The 24,463-nt window shown below is 36.4% G+C and overlaps 1 protein-coding gene across 3 annotated transcripts in view; it reads right to left on the reverse strand.

The window, feature by feature from the left end:
* MALRD1 (MAM and LDL receptor class A domain containing 1) overlaps positions 1-24,463 on the reverse strand; it is an 824,069-nt gene that overhangs the window by 705,049 nt on the left and 94,557 nt on the right. For all 3 annotated transcript variants that reach the window (XM_058681758.1, XM_058681759.1, XM_058681757.1), the window contains 4 exons: positions 14,916-15,017; positions 14,130-14,276; positions 5,871-6,037; positions 492-584 (listed from right to left, as the gene is read on the reverse strand). In XM_058681758.1, coding sequence (XP_058537741.1) covers positions 492-584; positions 5,871-6,037; positions 14,130-14,276; positions 14,916-15,017 — 509 coding nt within the window. The remainder of the gene's footprint in view (positions 1-491; positions 585-5,870; positions 6,038-14,129; positions 14,277-14,915; positions 15,018-24,463) is intronic.

A 24,463-nucleotide genomic window follows, 5' to 3' on the forward strand; every position in this document is an offset into this window, starting at 1 on the left:
CATGGAATCTTGAGTTAATGTGCTTAAGAGATAGTATTCCCACTGAGCACATGTATATTGCAGACATATCTTTGCAAAGGTAGAGTTATCCATGTTTCATAAAGATGTAAATTACTGCATTCAAAACATTTGCATAGTCTTCACTGATTTTCAATACCAATTTATTATTTATCTGCTTCATAATGCAGTTTGCTTCCTTGTTTTCAGTGCATGGTGTTGGAGGTGGGGGGTGCTAGGGAGGGAGCCCTTGTAAAATGAGGACGCTTTAAACATGAGGAGTCACACTCTGGCTCTTCTACTCAGAGGAAATGTGGCCTGAGAAGGGCTAAGTACAATGAAAAGAAGCAGGCAATGGCTCTCCCCAAATATAGAAATCTATATCATTAATTTAAATGCTAATTTAAACTTAGAAATGGATGACAAAATTCACTACTGCCAAACTACAAATTAAACTTATGATATAAAAAAGTACTTGTTTTTCCATTTTGTACCTTAAATGTCTTCAGTCCTTCTGGTATTAACACCTCTGCTTTCACCCATTTTCTGTCAGTTGATGCGCTGTATGTCCAAAATATTTCTTCTTCCTTTGATTCAAAGAAAATGACATTACTAATTCCCCAAATTCTACTCTCATATTCGCGTATGTGCTCTCTCAATTACATTTCAGTTGATATGAAAATACTAGGAAGCCTAAAGTACTGGTAAAAAGGTGTTTAACATTTTTTAAAGGAACAATAAAATGGAGGCAGGGGAGGATGAAAAGGCAGAGCCCAGAGGATTTTTAAGGCAGTGAAAATACTCTGGATGATAACATACAGTGGATACGTGTCATTGTATATTTGTCCAAACCCATGGCATGCACAACACCAAGTGGGAACCTTAATGTAAACTATGGACTTTGGGTGATGATGATGATGGTCAATGCGGGTTCATCATTTATAACAAAGGTACAACTCTGATGGAGGATGTTGATAAGGGGGAAGGCTGTGCACGCGTGGTCCCAGGGGGAAAATGGGAAATCTCTGTACCTTCCCCCTAATTTTGCTAAGAACCTAAAACTGCTCTATAAAAACAGTCTTAAACAAATAAGAAAATAAAGCATGTCTATATATTTATTTTTTAACAATGGAGAGTAAGGACAGAACAAAAATTTGAACAGAATCTTAAATAAAGTTTTGTACTTCAAAAATACAACTCTAAATAGAAATTCATAATGCCAGCTATTTAAATGTTGATCCCGCTAACACTACTACACTTTACGATATTGCCATGACATTAGAAAAGAAAGAAATAACACGAAAACACTAAACATGAAAGTTTAAAATACAACATTAGGGGCACCCAGGTGGCTCAGTCAGTTAAGTAGCTGACTTCAGCTCAGGTCATGATCTCAGGGTTCATGAGTTCCAGCCCCATGTTGGGCTCTGTGCTGACACTTCAGAGCCTGAAGCCTGCTTTGGATTCTGTTTCCCTCTCTCTCTGTCCCTCTCCCACTAGCACCTGTCTCTCTCTCTCTCTCTCTCTCTCTCTCTCTCTCTCTAAAATAAATAAATAAATAAATAAATAAATAAATAAATAAACAAACAAACAAACATTAAAAAAAACCACGATGTTATCAGATATATTCTTCTGCACAATCTCAACATATTTTTTCTATGGGAGAATTCATTCCAAGTTCCAAACAATACAGTTATTGTCTGGAGATTATATTTCCATTCGACTCTCTTGTTCTTTCAAAGACCTTTTTGTGCCTTCTAGAGCACAATGCTCTGTCATGCATTGGTAAAATGATCATCTTCCAGGTTACAAAGTACATGCAAAATTATGCTCCTATACACTATGAGGTAAAAGTCTATAATGTACTCCAAAATGTGGCCTATGTTATTGTGCCTTATGACTTGTGACCATGCTGTTACACTCTGAAATAAGGTATTTCTTTAGATTCTGTCCAACATGCAAGTTAATTTGACAGTTCCCTGCTAAAGATAGACCAGATTGTTCATAATGTTTACCCATAAGATGCATTGATTATTTCAAATTTCAATAGAGTGAATATGCAGAGTGGCATAAATATGTCTCAGGTTGAGCTCTGCGACTGCCTGTGCCCTCCTTCCACTGTGAGATAGAAAACAGCGCCAGAAGATAACATCTCGTTGTAATTCAAATTTCACATGACACTTACACTTTTTCAGACTCTTGTAAGCATTTATCTCCCCTCAGCCTCACTTATTTCATTCATAGCCAACACTTTCTAAAAACGAATCTATTTTCAACTCAGTCCTTTACCCTCTGATGTCTGCTCCAATTTCCAAGTCTTGAATATTTCAGAAGATAGTCTAAACCCATTAAAAAAGTACTTCATTTTATTACTTATTCATATCAACTATTAAGACTTCCACTAGACAGTGAAACACCCACGGCAGACGTATTTTCAGCTGACAGCCCCCAGGTCACTTCAGGATGAACCAGAGCGACCCAAAGTTGGGACACACAACTAATTTTTCTTTCAATAATTTCCTACACAACCTCAGTTATTTAGCATCAAGACACTTAACGTCCTCCACAGACGGTTTTAGTGACACTGCTTGGCAAGTTGCATTCAGCACGTCCCTTCACTTTCATTTATGAAGATAACTTAGAGCAATCCTGCTTTTTTTCCAATGACAAATTAATTCCCCTCTATTCTACCTGAAGAAGAATGTGTTTACAGTTTTTTGAAAAGTGCGCAGCATTCTTCTTAAACTTAAATGGCTTTTTGTACACTAAGTTAACGGTATGTTGTGTATGAAATACAGATTTTTCTAGCACATTTTCCTGTCTGACAGCACAAGTAATGAAAAAGAAAAATAATTTCTTCCAACTAAATAAGTCAGCTTTTATTTTATTCTCTCTTCAATCTCAGACTCTTATGTAGTTACTTTCAACAGGTGCCAATGTAAAAAAGAAACCCTCAGCTCAGAAAAAGCATTCACGTGAAGTTCTAATTTTCCGTTATCTTAAAATCATTCAATCAACCAATCAATACAAATTCTGAAAATGTCCTTACTCTCCCAGACCAGGATCAATAATGCCATTTTACCTTTCAAGGAAAGAATGACTGTATCTCCTGGAGACCTCAGCTTCTCCTTTCCTCTTCCAGTAAAGAAATCAAAGGTACCAAACTCAAGGTTGTTGTTTTTGTTCTTTTTAAACTACTTTCTAAGGCATTTTCGTCCCTGCCTGCCCCAGCTATGTGTTCTTCCCATTTGACATTTGGGAGGTTTTTTGTTTGTTTGTTTGTTTGTTTGTTTACCAGTTTAAATTTTTTTCATTTTTTCCCAGTTTTATTGTTATAACTGACAAATAGCAATGCATATGTTTAAGGTGTACAATATAATGATTTCATGTATGTTGTGAAATAATTACCACCATAAATTTAGTGAACCTCCAAAACATCATGAAGTTACAATTTTTTTTTCTTGTGCTGACTTTTAAGATCCATACTCTTAGCAAATTTCAAATATACAAAACCATATTGTTAGCTATAATCATAATGAATAACCAGTGGTTTTTAATGTTAATCAGAATATGTATAACGCACCACAGGCTGGTTCATTGATAATGGAAACTCTCTTCAGAATAAAATACAGGCTGTTACTATGACTATTACTTTATAGATGATAAAGACCTTATCTCAAGGATCTCTATATGGTAGAAATTAAAACTCCTACACACGTAAGGTGACCCTAAAAAGAGTCAACTTTTTATTTAACAACTTCCCTGTATTTTCTACTTCTCAAATTCTAATGTCCTCTGAAAACAAAGAAAACCACCTTCAGCATTTTACTAGATATTTCTTGATTTACCTGCATATATCATAAGGGTTGTTTTCTTTATTCTATTCATGGAAGATATAAATGATCATTTTCATCAAGAGCTATTTTTTTAAATTATAGGATTGGAGTCCTTTTTAAGTCTGTGATAAAACATCAACATGTAATTTAAATGTATTTTGATGCAGATTTTTCATTGGTGACCAATATGTTATATGTTATGTATATAGAGCAGAGCAAATAGAGTGTGAGAAAAGATAGCATCTTGCCTTGCAGAATACTAGGTAAACTAATGAACCAAACATCACTCAGTACTCCAAGATTTACACCCAACTGGTTCTGATTAATACATTAGATCAGTTCTCCATGATTAACTTCTTTTCTTATAATGTGGGAGATGGAGCTTTGATTACTATTCTTATTATATGGTGTATCTGAAGTCAGTTTGTTTATAATCTTTTCTTATACAGTCCCAAAGTCACCAGAACACTGATATTGTTCACTTTCAATGATTCATAACTCCCTTATATATAATATATAAATATAAAATATTTATATGAATATAATCTATATTAAATATAAAATATATATAAGTTTATATATATAAACATATATATATAAACTTTTAAAATCCATCACTGTTGTTCAGGGTAGATTAAAATAATCTTTAGTATTAGAATATATATTACACAAATTTCTACTCTAAGACAACTTGGTCAACATTTAGTGAATATCAATTACCTGTGAAAAGCAGTATCATAAGATCATATATATTTTTAAAGCATCTTTAACTATGATATAAATTCAACAAAACTATTCTAGTGGCAAATACTACTGCAAAAATGTCACAAAAATAAAACATAGTACGGAATGCTAGAAATTGTGTCCCATCCACGAAAAATATATATATATTAGGCCATCTAATGAGCTCACTCATCCAATTTTATGCTTTAGAACTCTGTGAATGTTCTGGAAAAGAAGAGGTCAAAGAAAAAAGACTGGATAAGAAGAAAATGATACAAAAGAAAAAGAAAGGGGTGTTGTGATAGAACTAGGATAAAAAAGAGAATTTCTCTGGAATTTTCAGATCTCTTAGTAATAGGTAATAGGCAATACCCAAGGATTAATTATGATGGCGCTTCAGAATTCAGAAGAAAATAGAACCAAAAAAAATGCTATTGACAGATGGTTAGTGATACTTGATAAGAACAAATGCTAAATTAATAAACTTTTCTTGGAAAATGCATTTGGCTGATGTCAGGAGGAAGTCACAACTAGATTTATCCAAAGCACCTCAAGCCAAAAGAATTTGACTTGGATGCTTCTACTGTCTTTTTCCTATGTAAGAATTCGTGCAATTATTATCAAATGTTTCCCATCGCTAGAATGACCACTATTTACCCCTGTGATTTTTTTTTTTTACTTCTATCAATAAATAAATTCTTCTTCACAATAGAAATTCTGAAAGCATCTCAGATATTTTCCCACTGGTAGCGGATTGTTTTCATTTCAAGTTAGGTTTAGAAGAAAGGCCTGAATTTGTTCTATTTGCTAGTATTACCACTGCAACTTTCACTCTACCCAGTGAGCCTTTCTTTGCCCATTCCATTGACTCATTTGTTTATATTTAATCAGTAATTACCAGTCTCTAAAAACTGTATCTACTGGTACCATAACAAGTAATTTGTTTCCATCGTAATTATAGCTCTAGATATGTGGATCTAAAATCCAAAACAGATCCCGTCAGAATGTCAACACAGAGCCAACATAACAGAATCTCAAAAATCTCATTTTTATTAGATCTATTATTTCTTTAATATATCTCCATGAATTTTAACAATTCTGTAAAATAATATGGTGCAAATCAGCACACGAAATTGTCTACGTGACAGTATCTCTTAAGCTAGTTCTTAACATCTCTTTTCAAAGCTATACTAAATAGAGTCAAGTTAAAGACTATCTAAAGCCTACGCACAACTGAGAAATAGAAACACAAATTGCCAAAAGAGAAATTTCGCTTATTCAATGAATCTGAAATAAATGCAAGTTTCTTCTCACCTTATTACTATGTAGTCCTACTCTCAGAACACTGTTTTCCATAGAGTAATAGAATTGAAGATGGCATCTCTTGCCCAGGCAGTGACACACAGAGCTATTTAAATAAGCCTTGCTGTCTAAACGGTTAAGAGTAGAAGCATCCCTAGCTCCTATCCACATATAGTAACCTGAAAAATAAAGGGAAACAAAGCAATTTAGAAAAATCAGCTGCTTTCTGTTTGGACAAAATTATTATATTCCCGGGGTTTCCAAAATCAGGCCTGAAAGACAAAGATTGTATTTAAAAGGCTATGCTGTCGTAAATGATTAGATCAATTACGAATTATAGGTTTTCATTTCCATGGGTATTTTCAAATGCATTTAAATTGACTCCTAATTCCTGAAATTAGGAAATTTCAATTCATTATTCTTATACAAATAAATCTGCTGATATAAAAATCTCTATGCTACAAATCATTATCATTTTCTTTAAAATGTCACAATTCAACCTTTCTTTAACCAAGAATTCCACATCTTTCTTCCCAGAATTCTTTCCTCTTTTATTTCTCTTTTACTTTTTAGGTTTAGAAAAACCTTAATAGTTTCAAGGGACTTTAATTCGAACTGCCCTCTTTCTTACCAAACCACATGAAAGTATCAGATATCTACAGCCCTATTAATCTGCACCTATGAATTTCATAGTATGTGAAAATATTGTCGATCAATTTTAACACATCTGATACTTAAAACCAATTTACACTGTTCTTAAATACAATAATATAGACAAGGTGAAGTTATTTCTATGATTTTACAACTTCACCTTTCATTAATGAAGCCTTTTAATTCTTTATTTCTGTAAGTTAGCAAATATTCCTACAATTTCTAAAAACTATGAATTTGGGGCGCCTGGGTGGCGCAGTCTGTTAAGCGTCCGACTTCAGCCAGGTCACGATCTCGCGGTCCGTGAGTTCGAGCCCCGCGTCGGGCTCTGGGCTGATGGCTCAGAGCCTGGAGCCTGTTTCCGATTCTGTGTCTCCCTCTCTCTCTGCCCCTTCCCCCGTTCATGCTCTGTCTCTCTCTGTCCCAAAAATAAATAAACGTTGAAAAAAAAATTTTTTTTAAATAAAATAAAATAAAATAAAAACTATGAATTTAAGCAAAACTCTTATTTATTTAAAATGTAAGAATTTAAGCAAAATACCATAGCAAGTTAATACTTTGCCTCTGATATTTAAACAAAGAAATGATAAATAAGATAAAAAACATATTTTTATAAAAGTTGAGACAGATCCATTGCAAAAAAAATATCTAAAAAGGTAAGGAAAGAACAAGTATGGTGAGTAGGGTTGAAACCACAGAACTCTTGAACTCTGAGACCAGACTCAGGCTCTGGTAGCTTAGATTTTGACTAATTTCAATATTACCAAAAGAGCTGGAAGAACAGTCAAATTCTCTCAATGAAGTTGAAGACTAGAGTTGGGGAATTCTGCTCTTAATCTGAGGTGGAAAATACACCAACATTCACTACCTTGGGCTACAACTAAGTGACAGCATATGCAAAACTCCAACCATTATCACGAAGTACAAAACCCTAAACTAATATTGTTACTAAGGTTGGTCTTAAGAAAATACACCTGAGAATACACCTGGATTATTCAGGTATTAATAGCAAGGTTTGTACTCAAAAGTAACTATTTTACCGCCACGTTACTAACTGGAGTTTGACTAGAGCCTAATTGACCTAGGAGAAGAGAGATACCAACTCCAGCAGGCTCTAGCCTTCCACAGGAGAGGAGGAAAATACCCAGATCCAGCCCTGTCTAGCTTTCCTGTCTCATCTAAGGTTGGGGAAGGAAGCATTTTTGAAGATCTTGTAACAGAGGAACAATTTCACTAAAAGACTGAAGAATATTTTTCCTCCGCCTCACAATTGGTTACTATATAAAAGGGGATCCTCCTACAAGGGAATACTATTCAAAGAACTGTAGGTCTCAGACCTCATTTAAGAATATGTCTCTAGGGAAACCCAAAGACAACAAGTAAGATAAAATCAAGAATACCAGGTGAATTTTTAGCCTCAGGCATTTACAGCTGCAGCAAAGAGTAAAAAGTCTAATCTCTAGTTGCATAAACATAAAAGGTCATTCATGCTAAATACCTATTGATCTTAATTACTTTTACGTAGTACATCACGTCTGGCTTTCAGCAAAACATTACAAAACATACTGAAAGGCAAAAAGAAAAAAAAAAGCCATAGTTTGAAGAGAAAGAGCAAATATCAGAACCAGACCCAGATATGGAATTGTCAGACTGGGACTTTAAAACAACTATAATTAATAGTTAAGAGCTCTAATGGAAAAAAAAAAGTAGAAAATATGAAAAATAAAAAGACTGACAAATGTAGTCAAAGAGCTGGAAATTCTAAGAAAAAAATTTTAAATGCTAGAGACAAAAAATCAAAACAAAAAACAAAAACCACTCCAACAGGAATGAAGATTGTCTTTAATGGGGTGACTAAGTAGACTGGTACAGCTGAAAATATGTCAACAGAAACTTCTAAAACTAAAAAGCCAATATATTTTTTAAGTGGAAAAAAAGGAATAGAATATTCAAGGACTGGGGAATGACTACAAAAGTGACATATGCCTAATGGGAATACAAGAATGAGAAAGACAAAAAGGAACAAAAGCAGTATCTGAAGCAATATCGACTGACAATTTTCCCAAAATTAATATCAGATTTTAACCACAGTTCCAGGAAGCTCAGAAAATACAAAGCAAAATAAATACCCAAAGCCCTACATGTAAGCATGTCATATTAAAACTGCAAAGGATCAAAAACAAAGAAGAAACCTTAAAAAACAACAACAACAAAAAAAAAAAACCAACAAAAAAAAGGAAGGGTGCCTGGGTGGCTCAGTCTGATAAGTGTCCAACTTCAGTTCATGATCTTGTGGTTAGTGAATTGGAGCCCCACAGTGGACTCTGTGCTGATAGCTCAGAGCCTGAAACCTGCTTTGGATTCTGTGTCTCCCACTCTCTCTGACCCACCTGTGTTCATGCTCTGTCTCTGCCTCTCAAAACTAACATTAAAAAAAAGAAGCAGAAGAAAAGAAAAAAAAAAAAACCCAATCTGGAATTCTGCATCCAGCAAAACTGTTCTTCAAAAAATGAAGGAGAAATAAAAACTTTCTCAGACAAATGAAAATTGAGAGAGTTGGTAGCCAGTAGACCTGCTTTGTAAGTAATGTTAGGAGAGGAAGTTGGCAGCAGACTAGGAGAACCCTAGACTCATCTTATCCCATGAACACAACTAGGTAACTATCAAATCATCTTGAACAGCCCAGAAATTGAGGCGAAGACTGGCAGAACACACTCCACAACTAAAGGGAGAGATGAGACCACATGGAATAAAGTAGAAAGTGCAGAGACATAGTTTAGGGGAGAAAGAGACCACAGGTGCTGCAGAGGGAAAGGAGCTGCCGTCACAGAGAAGGGCAAGCAAGAGAGGAGCGCACAGGGGAATGCACGAGAAGAAAGTTGCAAAGAATCATTGGCCTGGAAAAGAAAAGGAGCTGAATTCTGTGAGTTCTTGCAACCAGGAGGGCTTAAAGCCTGGGGTTTTAAAGGTCAGTGAGCTTAGCTGGCATAGAGCCCAGAGGGCACTGCACTGCTCCTGGAGAGAAGGCAGGCAAACAACCTGAGGGCAGACAGCACCAAAAACACCTGGGGAACACAGGGAGGAGATTATTCGTTCTTCTCCGAGTACATCCCTGGGAGGCAGTGTTCACAGAGATCCCTCTGTGAAGACAAAGGAGCTGGCCAGCACCATTTCCTCCCCTGTCCTCAACATAAACACAGAGCCACCTGCAGGAAACAGTGCAGCTCCAAAACTGGGTGCCTAACCAGCTTACACTGAGCCCCAGCCCCCTGTGCTTTGGCAGACTGCCCTTCTCAGTGAAGCTTGTCTTGGTCCCAGCACGGCATCCCCTCCCCCAGAAGACCAGCACAAACCCCTACCCACACCACATCTCCCGACCATGGAGTTCTGCGGGGCTTCAATTCTGGTGGAAGTGGTGTCAGGTTTCATTTCACAAGCAGCCGAGAGCACACATAGTTTAAATTCACCACATTCAGGCCAGACACCCAACACTGGCCACACGCAGCAGGTGAGAAGAGCCTCTGCAGATGACTGATCTGAAGGACAGAGCAGCCAAAACACAACAGCAGAGTTCATCCAGCACATACCAGAGACACACACTAAAGCACCATCCCTGGACACTGCATGACCTCTTCTCCATATAGCCATTATCATCAGGAGCAGAAGACATAATCAGCTTTTCTAACATGGAGAAGAAGGCAGAGATTCAGACAAAACACAAAGACAGAGGGATTGATCCCAAATGAAAGAACAAGCTAAGGCCACACAAGAGATCTCAGTAACACATATGAGTAACATTTCTGATGGAACATTTAAAGCAGCAATTGTAAAGATACCCACTGGGCTTGGGAAAAAATAGAAGACATCAGGGAAACCCTTACCACAGAGATAAAAGTTAAAAAAGAATTAATCAGAGACAAAGGGCACAATAAGCGAGATTGGAAACAGTCTTGATGCATTAAACAGCAAGCAGGAAGAAGCAGAGGAATGAATTAGTGACCTAGAAGACAAAACAAGGGAGAACAATGGAGCTGAACAACAGAGAGAGAAAAATTATGCAACATGAGAATAGATTTAGGGAATTCAGTGATCCCATCAAACATAATAACTTTCATATATAGGAGTCCTAGAAGAGGAGAGAGAAAAGGGGGCAGAAAATATATTTCAAGAAATAATAGCAGAAAATTTCCCTAATCTGGAAATGGAAACAGACATCCAGATCCAGGAGGCACAGAGCACTCCCATTACACTCAACAAAAGCAGGCCAACACCAAGACATATCATTAAATTTGCAAAATATAGCGACAAAGGAAAAATCTTGAAAGCGGCAAGAGAAAAGAAGTCCTTTGCTTACAAGAGAAGACCTTTAAGGCTAGCTGGAGATTTCTCAGCAGAAAACTTGGAAAGCCAGAAGGGCATGATATATACAAAGTGCTGATGGGGAAAAAGCTGCAGCCAAGAATACTCTATCCAGGAAGGCTATCATTCAAGAGGAGGAGAGATAAAGAGCTTCCCAGACCAACAAACACTAAAGGAGTTCATGACCACTACACCTGCCCTGCAAGAAATATTAAAGGAGACTCTTTGAGTACAAAGGAGAGACTAAGAGCGACAAGGACAAGAAAGGATCAGAGAGAATCTCCAGAAACAATGACAAAACAAGTAATAAAATGGCAATAAATACATATCTATCAAGAATCACTTTGAATGTAAATGGGTTAAGTGCTCCAATAAAAAGACACAGGGCATCAGAATGGATAAAAAAAGCAAAACCCATCTATATGCTGCCTACAAGAGACTCATTTTAGACCTAAAGACACCTGCGGATTGAAAGTGAGGGGATGGAGAAAAATTTATCACACAAATGGAAATCAGAAAAAAGGTAGAGCAGCAATATTTAAATTAGACAAAATAGACTTTAAAGCAAAAACTGTAACAAGAAATGAAGAAATGTACTAAATTATAATGAGACAATACAACAAGACAAAACAATTTAAATATTTATGCCTCGAACATGATAGCACCCAACTATATAAAACAATTAATAGCAAACATAAAGGAACTAATTGATAATAATACAATAATAGTAGGGGACTTAAATACCCCACTTAGATCAATGGACAGATCACACCTATACAGAAAATAAACAAGGAAACAATGGCTTTGAATATAAGTAATGTTAAAAGAAATTCTTCAAAGAGAAGGGAAGAGATTAGTCATAAACTCGGATCTAAATAAAGAAAGGAACAGTACTAGGAAAGCAATAAATAAAGCAAATCAGTTACCTTCAAATTTTGGCAAAACCTTTTAATTTTAATATTCTGAATTGATCTAAAAGAGAACAGTTCAAAATAGTAATAGCCACAATGTATTTGATGATTATAGTTTGCATGTAAGTGAAATGAGTGATAACAATGACACAAGGGACAGGAGGGAGAAATTAGGAATATTTTATGATTATAAGATAACGTGCACTTTGTGAAGAAGTATGAAGTTATTTCTTTTTTTTAACGTTTATTTATTTTTGAGACAGAGAGAGACAGAGCATGAATGGGGGAGGGTCAGAGAGAGAGGGAGACACAGAATCTGAAACAGCCTCCAGGCTCTGAGCTGTCAGCACAAGGCCTACATGGGGCTTGAACTCACAAACCGCGAGATCATGACCTGAGCCGAAGTCGGACGCTTAACCGACTGAGCCACCCAGGTGCCCCAAGAAGTATGAAGTTATTTCAAAGTGGAGTTGTATTAGTTGTAAATATATTTCATAAACTCACAGCTAGCACTAAAAAAAGGGGGTAAAAATGGAAATATAATTGAGATACTAAAGAAGGAAACAAAAAAAGAAGCATATGAAATCCTCATTTAAAACTACAAAGGCCTAACAGGAATGGGAGACAAAAATAAGAACAAAGAATAAGGGCAACAACTAAAAAACACTAACACACAGGCCCCCAGGACATGTATTTAATAGGAAGTCAAGAGGACAAGAACAGAGGGACTGAAAGAAACTTACCAGAAAAGAGTTAACATACCATGTCCACAAGTGATAACATGTATTCATTTTGAGCACTGAAAATTTTAAATAAAATATATTTACATCTTTACTAATCACGATGACATTTCAGACAGTAGAGATAAACATTTTATTAAATCTTCATAAAATGGAAAAAAATTCTATGAGCTCAGACTTCTTGATGACTACAGTAGATATCAGTAGCTAAAGAAGAACCATCACTATGTACTTAGAAATAAAATGAACAGATTTTCATTCAAAAATTGTATGACTAAATAGATTGTTATTTAGGAGTGAGGCCATTAAAAACACTTGAAGCTTATAAATGCTTAGCAAGACCATCACCACAGATCTTTTCTGAATAAAAAAATAATTACTAAGTGAACCTATTCAAGAAGGAAAGGAATCAAGGGCATGAAATAAAAGAAACAATGGTGAATAAAGAAAATGATAAAGATAAAAGACCAAAACCCAAAGGCCTTAACAGACACCTCACAAAAGAAGACATACAAATGACAAATAAGCATCAGAGATGTGCCATATCATAAGGCATCAGGGAAACGCAAACTAAAACCAAGAGAAATCGCTACACACCTATTTGAATGGCCAGAATCCAGGACACTGACATCAGCCAAATGCTGGAGAGGGTGTGAAGCAACAAGATCTCTCATTCATCATTGATGGGAATGAAAAATGATACATTCTCTTTGGAAGACAGCTTAGGAGCCTCTTATAAAACTACACATATTCTTACTAAACGATCCAGCAGCCATGCTCCTTAGAATTTACTCAAAAGAGTTGGAAACCTATGTTGACACAAAAACCTTCACATGGATGTTTATAGCAGCTTTATTCATAATTGCCAAACACTTGGAAGCAGCCAAACACTTGGAAGCAACCAAAATGTCCTTCGGGAGGTGAATGGACTCTGGTACATCCAGACAATGGGATATAATTCACTATTAAAACAAAATAAGCCAACAAGCCACGAAAAGGACAGAGAGGAACCCTAAATGCACATTACTAAATGAAGGAAGCGAATCTTAAAAGGCTACCAACTGTATAACTCCAATTATATGACATTCTGGAAAAGGCAAAACTATGGAGAAAGTAAACCAACATGGGAGTAGAAAAAATAGCTATTACTTTCTGCTGTGACAAAATTTTAAATTACTAAATTAAGAAAAGACTAACAATACCTCCTCAAAAAAAGAAAGAAAGAAAAAGCAGTGGAAAGAAAAATAAACAGACACCACAAATTTAATGTTAGATGAAAAGAAAGAAAATCATCGATAACACTAGTGAAAAGGAGAGCTAGTCAGCTTTATAAAAGCGTTTTAATACTTTACCTTTTTCTTCCCACAATATCTACTATCTGTTGATGATTAAATAATAAAACTTACAAAATTAAAAGTTAACCTAGTATAATTCTTTCTTTACACTGTCAATAAAATGATTTTTTTACTTTCAATATCTATGCAAATATAGCTTCAATAAAATACACTCAGTATATACATCAAGATCCCTGACGAAATATCTTCATACTACCCACGATAAGTCAAAATCCTAAAAATCATATATACAGAAGATTATTTTTTATTTCCTACCTTCATCATCACTACTTTGATCCTGCTGAGATATAGATTCTAATGCAAGAACCTCTCTTGCTTTTGTGCGCATCCAGGAAATTCGCCCAGCAGATGTTTCTGATGCCCAGTCACACATGTCAGATTCAAATCCACAGACGTGACATACTACAGAAAGCCAAAAAAGATCTTGGTGAACCATCACAGTGTACTAGAGTAGCTGCTTAGCCATAGTTATGTATTATAATCAAAGCTTAACACGTGCACACATACACACACACACACAATTTCATACCTACAAATTTTGGTTCAATAAGCCTTAGAATATACCAGCAAATGTGTTTTTCAGAAGTTCCTCCCTTGATCCAGATAGGCATCCTCCCAAATGGAAAACACTGCCATTCAAAAGTGAAAAGATGTTTCCATTTTTTCTTATACACTGCTCCTACTACAACGTTTTAAATGGCACATATATAATCTGACCTTACCTACCTTATGAAATTAGTTTAAATCACTTGTTATTCATAATCACATGGAAATTTTAAAGAAGAAACACTCTATATAATTGAAAGCTGGTCTTTAATGGAACTACTTTATAAAACATCACCTTAAAATTACATATTTAGTATCTTTCATGTTTTGAATAAACCATAGACTTCCAACAACACTCCAGCTAAAATTAGGACATAAATGTCAACAAAGGTTGGCAGGTGAGTATCCCTCATAGTGGTCTGAATTCCTAGCAGTGGTCCAAGTCTCATGGATGGCTACATACCATCATGGTGGGCATCTCGATTTAACACTTACACCTCAATCCTTCATCTGTAGAATCAAAATTGCAGAGATGTGAATCTAGATGGCACTGTTCCTGCTCGGTATTCAGTGTTTCTTGACATGGTAAAATTTCATCTGTTAAATTTAAAGAGAGGCAAGAAGTGAGATGTAGGTACAACTGGAAAGACTCATGCATTTCCTAAAATGTTAGCATTTGTTCTAGAAAGCACTCTTCACCCAACTCCTCTCTGTAACAGCATCGCTCCCCAGGCAGCTCCATCACACAGAGAGTCAGAGAGAATAATACAACTATGCCAGTGCTTCTGGGATTTAATCGGATCTCTGTGGTGACCGCCAAGCCCCCAAACCAAACCGTCCATGTCTCCATGGAAGTAACATGGCCTAATGTGGAAACAAGGAGCCTATTATTAGAAGGATAATTGTACCTGTGTCAACTATGACATATGCTGATATGCTGTCCTCTTTAACTGGAAGCTGATCTCCTGGAACTGCGGTCCCTGAAATCCTCTCCCTGCTTGGTGTCTGTTTTTCCCTCCACTGCCCGCCCAACACAGGGCTGGAAAGTGGACTGGGTATCCTCCCTGCTCCATTGCCACTTCCACACAATTCTCATTCCCATCTCCCCAACCACCTCAGCTTTGAGTCTCCCGACATCAGATGACATCCCTCGTTGTGCCAGCTTGTGGCAGTCACCTACAGACACTGGTGCACCACCCCTCCACCTCAAGGATTTTGACTCTTGGCAGTCATCGTCATTTTAACATCTACTTTCATCTTATCTCTTCATCTCTTGCTTTTTTCGTATTGATGGTCATGAAGAAAGGTTGAGGAAAAATGACCTCTGCCACCACGCCTGTGAGTACCATCATTACAAGTGGTAACATTTCCTTTATCTTAATTACAAGTGGCCAACTCCTCAACCATCACCTCTCTCCACTCATTCCTCCTAGTATCAGCGCTAACAATTTTTTGACAGCACGAGGTCCCACAAGCTACTGGTCCGACAGTTTTCCAATTCCTTTCGTCCTTTTTCATGTTCTCTTTTCCTCTCTCACAGATGTGAGAGCCACTCCCTCTGGCACTCCTGTGCTTCCTCATACTCTCAGGGCAAAAACTCTGGTAAGTACAACCCTGCAGGTACTGTAGGTATCTGACAATTCACTTTTTTTACATCATAATGTGCTAAAGAACAAGAATTCAGGGCATCTGGGTGGCTCAGTCGGTTAAGCATCTGACTTCAGCTCAGGTCACGATCCTGTGGTTTGTGAGTTTGAGCCCCACATCGGGCTCTCTGATGTCAGTTCAGAGCCTGCTTCAGATCCTAGGTCCCCCTCTCTCTCTCTGCCCCTCCCCATCTCATTCTCTTTCTCTCTCAAAATAAATAAATAAACTTAAAAAGAGTTTAAATAATGTATTTAAAAAATAAAAAATAAAGGACAAGAATTCAACCAAATGAATTTGAAGATCTGATTGGTTTCATTAGCAATAAATTAAAGCAATAATCAGACAGCACCCCAAGTATAAAGCAGAGGGGAGCTCTGAGGAGCCATACCAAATGGAAGGTTTTTATAGGAAGGAGTGTAGAACAAGACACTTATTAGCAAAAAAACCCAAAAGATTGTTCCAGGCAAGGTCACGTTCCCTTGGAGAAGGTCAAGGGATCTTACTAGGTGGATTACATCATCTTCCTTTGGAGGATGGAGAGGGCCCATGTCATAGAATACCTCACTAGTACTAATCAGAAGGTTCCTGATTGACAGGTTAAGACAGACCTTTCTGAAGAAGTTGAAACTGTAATTAGGTTAGACATTAAGCCCCAGTTTGGTGACTTAGCCTAGTTCAAGTGACACCATTTTAGGCCTGTGGTTTTCTTTTTAACAGATGAGAGTGCCTGATATTAAACTTTTGATGGCTGAGGGCGCCATTTCAAAGATATCCATCTGGAATAAACACATTGCTAGCCACACAACTAGATCAGGAACCTCTTGAACTCAATGAAGGCAGACCCCTGGATCCATGGTCTCTCTCCACAACCTTGCTGTGTTGCCCTTGGACACCCTGTATATCCTCCAGGACCTATGTGTAATGAAACTTGTTTTCTCAGAGTTCCCTGATGGTTGTTGCTGAGGCGTATCCTGCAATCCTAACAAGAACCACAAGGTCTGGGTCAGCCACAACACAGGCTCTGATCAAGGAAACATGTGTGGGGGCTCGTCACAAGCAGCGTGGGCCCAGATGACTGCCCCAGGCATTTCCAGCCCAAGACATGGCTATTGGTAGGCTGAGACCACCAGGGAACTGGTCACCCACTCCAGCCTGCATCTGTGGGGCTGAAGATGAGTGATGGAGCCCACCACCATGCTGATTAAAATGGTTTTATGTCTGTGACTACTCACTCCACCTCATCGTCCACGATGTTTCCCCTTCTTTCCTTTTCCTCCATTACCTCTTTCCTTTTCCTCCTAGACAACTATTCAAAACTCTTTACTTCCTCCTTCAAATTCCAACTCCTCCCCTATCATCCTTCTCAGCTAATATTCTTGCTCCACATTTCATCGGGAAAATGAGAGGAAACAGCAGAAAACCTCACAAGTCCCACTACCTAGCTCCCTGAACTGCTGCCTGAGTACCTTTCTTCTTGTAACTGTGGGTCAACCAGCCATGCTCTTCTCTGGGCCCCTCTTTGTTTCTACAAAAAATCATCTCCTCTTCCCTGTTTTAGGAATTATTCCAGTAATTTCCTCCCCTCTTTTACATCAACAGGTTTTCTTTTCCCTTCGATACACAAAGGGGCCAAAATTTCATCCATCTTAGGAAAGCCCTCTGACCCTCCAACCCCCTCCAACTAACTTCTCTAAGTTCTGCCTATTCACACTGACTCCAACACCAATTCTCCCCACATCCTTCCTTGAACCTGCTCTAGTGAGGTCTTTTTTTTTAAGTTTTTTTTATTGAGGTAACATTCACATAACATAAAATGCACCATTTTAACCATTTTAATTATTTTAAAGTATACAGTTCAGGGGCTTTTATTCATAATAATTGTGCAGTTATCACCACTAATTCCAAAACATTATCACCCCATAACCCATAAACCCATTATATATAAAACCCATAAATTATATAAAACCCATAACCATTATATATCACTCCCTTTCTCTGCTCCTCCTTGGACTCTGGCAACCACTAATCTCCTTCCCATCTCTATAGATTTCCCTATTTTGGATATTTCACATAAATGGAATCATACAATATATGGTCTTCTGTGCTTGACTTCTCTCACTTGGCATAATGTTTTCAAGGTTCCTTCATGTTGTAGCACATATCAGAACTTTTTTTTTTCTTTTTCATACCCTTACCACTCCACTGAAAGTGCATATATCAAGAATGACCTCTGTATTGTTAAATCCAACATTTAATTTTTCTTCCTTATCATACCTGACATGGCAGTAATATTGAAACTAGTCGATCACTCAATCTTTCTTGAAACGTTTTCTTCACTAGGTTCTAGAACATAATTCTCTCCTGGTTTTCCTCTTAAATTACTGGCTGTTCATTCTCAGTCACCTTTGCTGGTTTTTCCTCATCTCCACATTACACAAACATGAGGGGGCTCTAGACCTCAGTCCTTGGATTCCCTTCTCTTCTCTACACCACAACCTTGTTAATATCACCTCATCTCATGCCTTTAAAACATTTCCTTCTTATCAAATTATATTTTAGGCCTAGTTTCACTGGTCTCCAATATACACATCCTGTTGCTGTCTTGGCCCTTTCACTTGAAGAGCTAACATGTATCTCAACAGAAATAGGTCTAAAATTAAACTTCTGATTCTTTCCTCCAAAGCTTCTCCTCCCACTTTCCTCCCCATCACAGTTCGTGATAATTCCATCCAACCTATTTCAGGAGGAAATCTGGATCCATGACCCATCTCTCGCTCTCACCCATCACGCGATTCATCAGCAAAGCTTTGCTTTCTCTATGGAACACATCCAGAATCTCATTACATCCTACTGCCTCTGCTACTACTACCAATTCTGACTCAAGGAAAATCACTCTTTCTGGATTACAGTAATAACTCTGTATTTTGCTCCCTTGTTGCTGCCCTTGTCTCCCTCTGACCTTTAAATATATGAGTCAGATCACATCTCCTCGGCTCAACATCGTTACATGGGTTGCTGTCCTTCATGAAATAAATACAGAAGTCCTCACCATGATCTTCCTCATACAGACAAAGCTGACTCTTGCCTTGAGACCTTTGTATTTATAGTTCCTTCCAAAATATGCATGGCTTTCTCCCTCAACTCCTTGGGGTTTTTTTGTTGTTGTTGTTTAGAAACATATTTTCCACGTGACCATGCCTGACGAAAACTTCACTTTACCTTCATCTATGGCACTTCTTATCTTGGCTTTCTGCTCTATTGTTCCCCACAGCACATATCACCACTTGACATAGTTTTTTTTTTTTATTTGCTTAGCATCTTTCTCCCTTTGACTAAAATGTAAGTTCCATGAACACAGGGATTGGTGTTTGTTTTTCGTTGCTGTCTCCCCATTGTCTGAAATAACTCTTGGCACAACGTAAGTGTCCAATATATAGTTGTTTAAGGAATGAATAAATATAATTCAACAAAATACTTGACAATATCATCGATCCTATGTAAAGTGCTTACATTTTTATTTGGAATACAATTGAAGCAACTGGTTATGAAACAATTTATGAATAACACCCATAAGCTGATTTCTTATAATAGGAGCTTACAAATAATGAATATGCAAAGCCTTTGAATGTAAGATCCTCTGAAAATAAAACTGCATATGCAATTAAGGGAGTGTAGGTAATAAATGAAGCTAAGGTTGCACAATAACAATTAACATGAAACAATTAAAACTGTAATTTTTGTTGATTCACATAATAGCTGCAGATCTTCTGCTTCCTGGAGCTAAATAATTAAGTATTGGCCATAGTTCAATTAAATGTTGTATATTATCTCTAATTTTTCACTATTTATACAAGAAAAAAAATTCACAAAGGTACTACGAACAAAAATAGCAAAATAGTCAAGTATCAATTGCATGATATTAACAACACAGCTTGTGTCAATTGGTATGAAATATCTTTCACCAATGTCAACCATTTTTACTACCTTCATTCCCCAAACTGGAATTTGTAACCGTAAAAACAGTAGATGGGGATATAAGTTGACAGTTAATCTTCTGGACACTTCTTTTTCTTTTAGTGCATTCAATCTCAGAGCTCAATACTATTTCAAGAAGTCAGTTATCTATATTTACATTCATACGCATTTTTCCTACATCCCCACCCTCTTTCTATCTCATTCTTACATTGCACCACAGTCTAGCAGCAGAAAATTACTTTGAGGATTTTAAAATCCTCCATCCATGATACATGATCATCAGGATGAAGCTTTGCCAACGTTTCAAGGTCTCTATACCAATGAAGCCACATTTCCTTCAAACCTTATCTTGTACAAGCAGGTTGTATAAAATTGGCCAGACTCTCTCTCAGATGGTAGAGAATGAAGTGCAAGTCTCAAGGCCATTGCAGTAAAAGTTATAATTGACATCCACTTTTGACTCCAGGGACTTAGGACAATTTCTTTGTCAATGTTCTTAAATTAATAATGAATTTCAAGGGACAGTTATTAGATCTTAAAAGGTAACTAGAAATTAATAGGACAAAAAAGGTAACTAGGTCCTTGGTTATTTAGCTGGATAATATGTATGCACCATTCAGGTTCTCATTAAAGATGATTTGTATATTTGGGGCCTTCATAAATGAGACTAACGCAGTGTCCTGGCAAAGCAATCTAAAAATCTTCAGAGAATATTCACAATATTCTGATTATGAACCATAGCATGCAATTTTTATAAAAAATTATAATAAGCAATTTATTCAAGAATCAGTGTCATTCAAGAATCAGTGACTAAACACATATGTATTCACAGTCACGAAGCTCGACTTTTTTTCACACGTGCCACTTTGGTAAAGTCTAAAAAGATTCTCCTTTCAATGAATGTGCAGCGAATTTTCTTGGAAAAGGGCAGTATTTAGCATGATACTGTTTGAAGGTGTGGGCATAATCTAAAAGATTTCCCTAATATTAGAAAAAGAATTTAGTTGAATTTTCCAACTCACAAAGTGTTCTGAAACCATAAAGATGCCTATACCTATACTGTAAGCACTTATATAAAGTTTACATGTTTACAATAAAGAGAAATATGTAGAACAAAACCAGAAAGTCGTGCTTTTTCCTTAACGGTAATACTACCAAGGGCTCTGTGTAGCAGCTTCCTCACCATGAGAATCTTTTCAGCTTTAAAAAGTACTATTTCTTCTTTAAATTTATTTAACTTAACATACAGTAAAATCCATCCTTTGGGTTATTCAGTTCTATGAGTTTTGACAAACATAGACCCATGATCTTTCAATCAATCAATACTCCATTTATTTAGTCAGGTATTCTTGATGTCTTTGATCATTATTTTGTAGGTTTCAGAATACAAATCCAGCACGTATTTTGTTAGATTTATATATAAAAATTTACTTTGATTGTATTACAAATGGCGTCATTTTTCTAATGTCAGTTTTCAGGTGTTCATTGCCATTAGATAGAAATACAACTGATTTTATACTGACTTTGTATACTGCTACTGTGATAAAAATAAAATAATTTTAAAATAATTTTTATTTATTTAAAAATAAATTCTGTGATATTTTATCCATAGACAATCACGTTATCTGCAAATACGGCAAGATTTATTTCTTCTGTTGCAACTGTATGTGTATACCTTTACTTACATGTCTTGCCTTATTGCATCGGCTGGGATTTCCAGTAGGTCTTGAATACAAGTGGTAAGAGTGGACATCACTGCCTACTTCTCAGTTTTAGAGGTGAAGCACTCATTCATTATGGGTATGATGTTAACTGTTTGACCTTTGTATATGCTCTTTATTAGGTTAAAGATGTTAATAGTTTGCTGAGGTTTTTAATCATGGCTGTTTGTTGAATTTTGTCAAGTGCTTTTGCTGCATCTACTGAAATCATCACATGCTTTTCTTTTGTCTGATACATGGTAAATTACATTGATTGCTTTCTAAACATTGGACCAGTTTAGATGATTGTAATGTAATCTCCTGGATGACTGTAATGTAATCTCTTTCTAATGTATTACTGGATTCCATTTGCTAATATTGTGATAAAGATTTTTTTGTGAAAGAAATGTTGGTCTGTAACTTTCTTTTCTTATAATAGTTTTGTTCAGTTTTGGTGTTAGGGCAAAGTTGCCCTTCTAGAATAAGGTAACAAGTATTATCTTCCCTTATATTTTCTGAAATAGAATGTATAAAACTGGTGTTATTTTTTCCCCTAAATATTTTATTCAATTTTCCAGTGAAACCACGTGGTCCAGGAGTTTTCTTTAATGGAAGATTTAAAGTACGTGTCCTATTTTGTTAATAACCATAAAACTATTCAAATTATCACTTTCTTCTTGAATGGCTTTTGATTATTTGTGACTTTCAAGGAATTTGTCCATTTCACATACATTGTTAGATCTATGTACAGAGTTTTTGTAGTATTTCCTAATTACTATTATCCTCTAATACCTGTAGAGTCTTTAATGTTAGCTCTATTTCATTCCAAATTAGGTAATATGTGTCTTTCCTCTTTTCGTCTTGGTCAATTCAGCTAGAACTTTATCATTTTTTATTTACCTCTTCAAAGAACCAGCTTTTGGTTTCAATAATTTTCTCTACAACTTTCTCATTTTAAATTCCATTATTTATTGTCTCTCTATATATTATTTTCCCACTGTTTGATTTAGCTTTTATATGTTCATCTTTTTCTGCTTTCATTAGATGAGTAGTTAAATTTACAGGCTTGAGACCTTTTTACTTTCCTAACAAAAAAATTTATACCTATTAACTTTTTCCTCCGCACTGCTTTAGCTATCTTCCACAAATTTTAGTACGTTATATTTTCATTTTCTTTCAGTTCAAAATATTTGGTTCTTTCAAAGTATGTTTTATTTAAATTCGTGACATTTAATTTCCAAGTGATTGTGGACGTCCCAGATTTGTAGTTTAATTTCATTGTGCTCAGAGGATGTATTTTATACCATTTCAATTGTTTTAACATTCTTAAGGTTTGTTCTGTGGCCCCAGTAGTACTGCTAAGCCATATTGGAGCCTGGAAAATTCAGTAATACTAATACCATCGTCATTTAACATTTTTATATTTTGTTTATCATTGATTTTTTCATTAACTGTGAGCTTTTAATGTGTGGTATTAAAATATTACTTATCTTAATTAGCGCTTGTCTTACCCTGCTTGGGCTGCTATAACAAAGTACCTAGACTGGATGGCTTAAGGAGCAAAAATTTACATTCTCGCAGTTCTGGAGGCAGGAAGTACAAGATGACGTTGCCAGAGTGTCTGACTTCTCGTAAGGGTCTTCTTTCTGGCTTGCACTTGGCTACCTTCTCACTGTGACCCTCACAGGACAGAAGGACCGGGAGAGAATAAGAGAGAGGATAACAGAAAGACAGGGGTGGCGGGGAGGGAGAGAGAAAGTGAGAGCGAGATCTCTTCTTATAAGGCCACAGTTCTATTAGATTAGGACCCCACCTGTATGATCTAACTTAATCTTAACTACCTAAGACACTATCACCGATATAGTCACATCGGGGTCTAGAGTTTCAACATATGAAATTTGGAGCGGGGCACAATTTGGTCCATAACAAATTTTTAGTGTCCCCTTAAATTCTGCACCTGGGGGAGGATCTCCCATGCCTCCTTGAGTCTTGCCACTGGGCCCAGGCTATAGTCTTAGTTTACTAGTGAACGTTCAGCATGCACTGAAAAGAAGAAGTATTCTGCTATAGTTTTAAATGACTTGTTTAAAATGTCAATTATATCAAGTAGGTAGATAATGTTCTGCCTTTCCATAGATTGCCTTTTCATTTTGTTTCCTGTTTGTCTCTCTTGCTGTGCAGAAGCTTTTTAGTTTGATGTCTCGTCCCACTTGCTGATTTTTTTCTTTGGTTGCTTGTGATTTTGGTGTCACATCCAAACAAGAAAAAAAGTTGTCCAGGTTAATGTCCTAGAAATTTTCTCCTATGCTTTTTTCTAAGAGGTTTATGGTTTCAGGTCTTATGTAGAAGTCTTTAATCAATTTAGGGTTAATTTTCATTAGGGGTATAAGGGTTCAATTATCCCAGCACCATTTATTGAAGAGACTATCCTTTCTCCATTAAGTATTCTTGACTCACTATCAAATGCTAGTTGATCGATATGCAGTGTTTTATGTCTCGGTTTTCTATTCTGCTTCATTGGTCTGTGTGTCATTTTTATGCCCGTATCAAACTGTTTTAATTAGTATAGTTTTGTAGTATAATTTAAAATCAGGAAGTATAATGCTTTGCTGTTCTTTCTCAGAATTGCCTTGGCTATCTGGGCTCTTTTGTGGTTCCACAGAAATTTTAGGGTTTTTTTCCCCCACAGGTTTTGCAAATTCTTGCTGACTTTTTTGTATA

This window comes from Neofelis nebulosa, chromosome 8 (assembly GCF_028018385.1).
Source record: "Neofelis nebulosa isolate mNeoNeb1 chromosome 8, mNeoNeb1.pri, whole genome shotgun sequence".
NCBI lineage: Eukaryota > Metazoa > Chordata > Mammalia > Carnivora > Felidae > Neofelis > Neofelis nebulosa.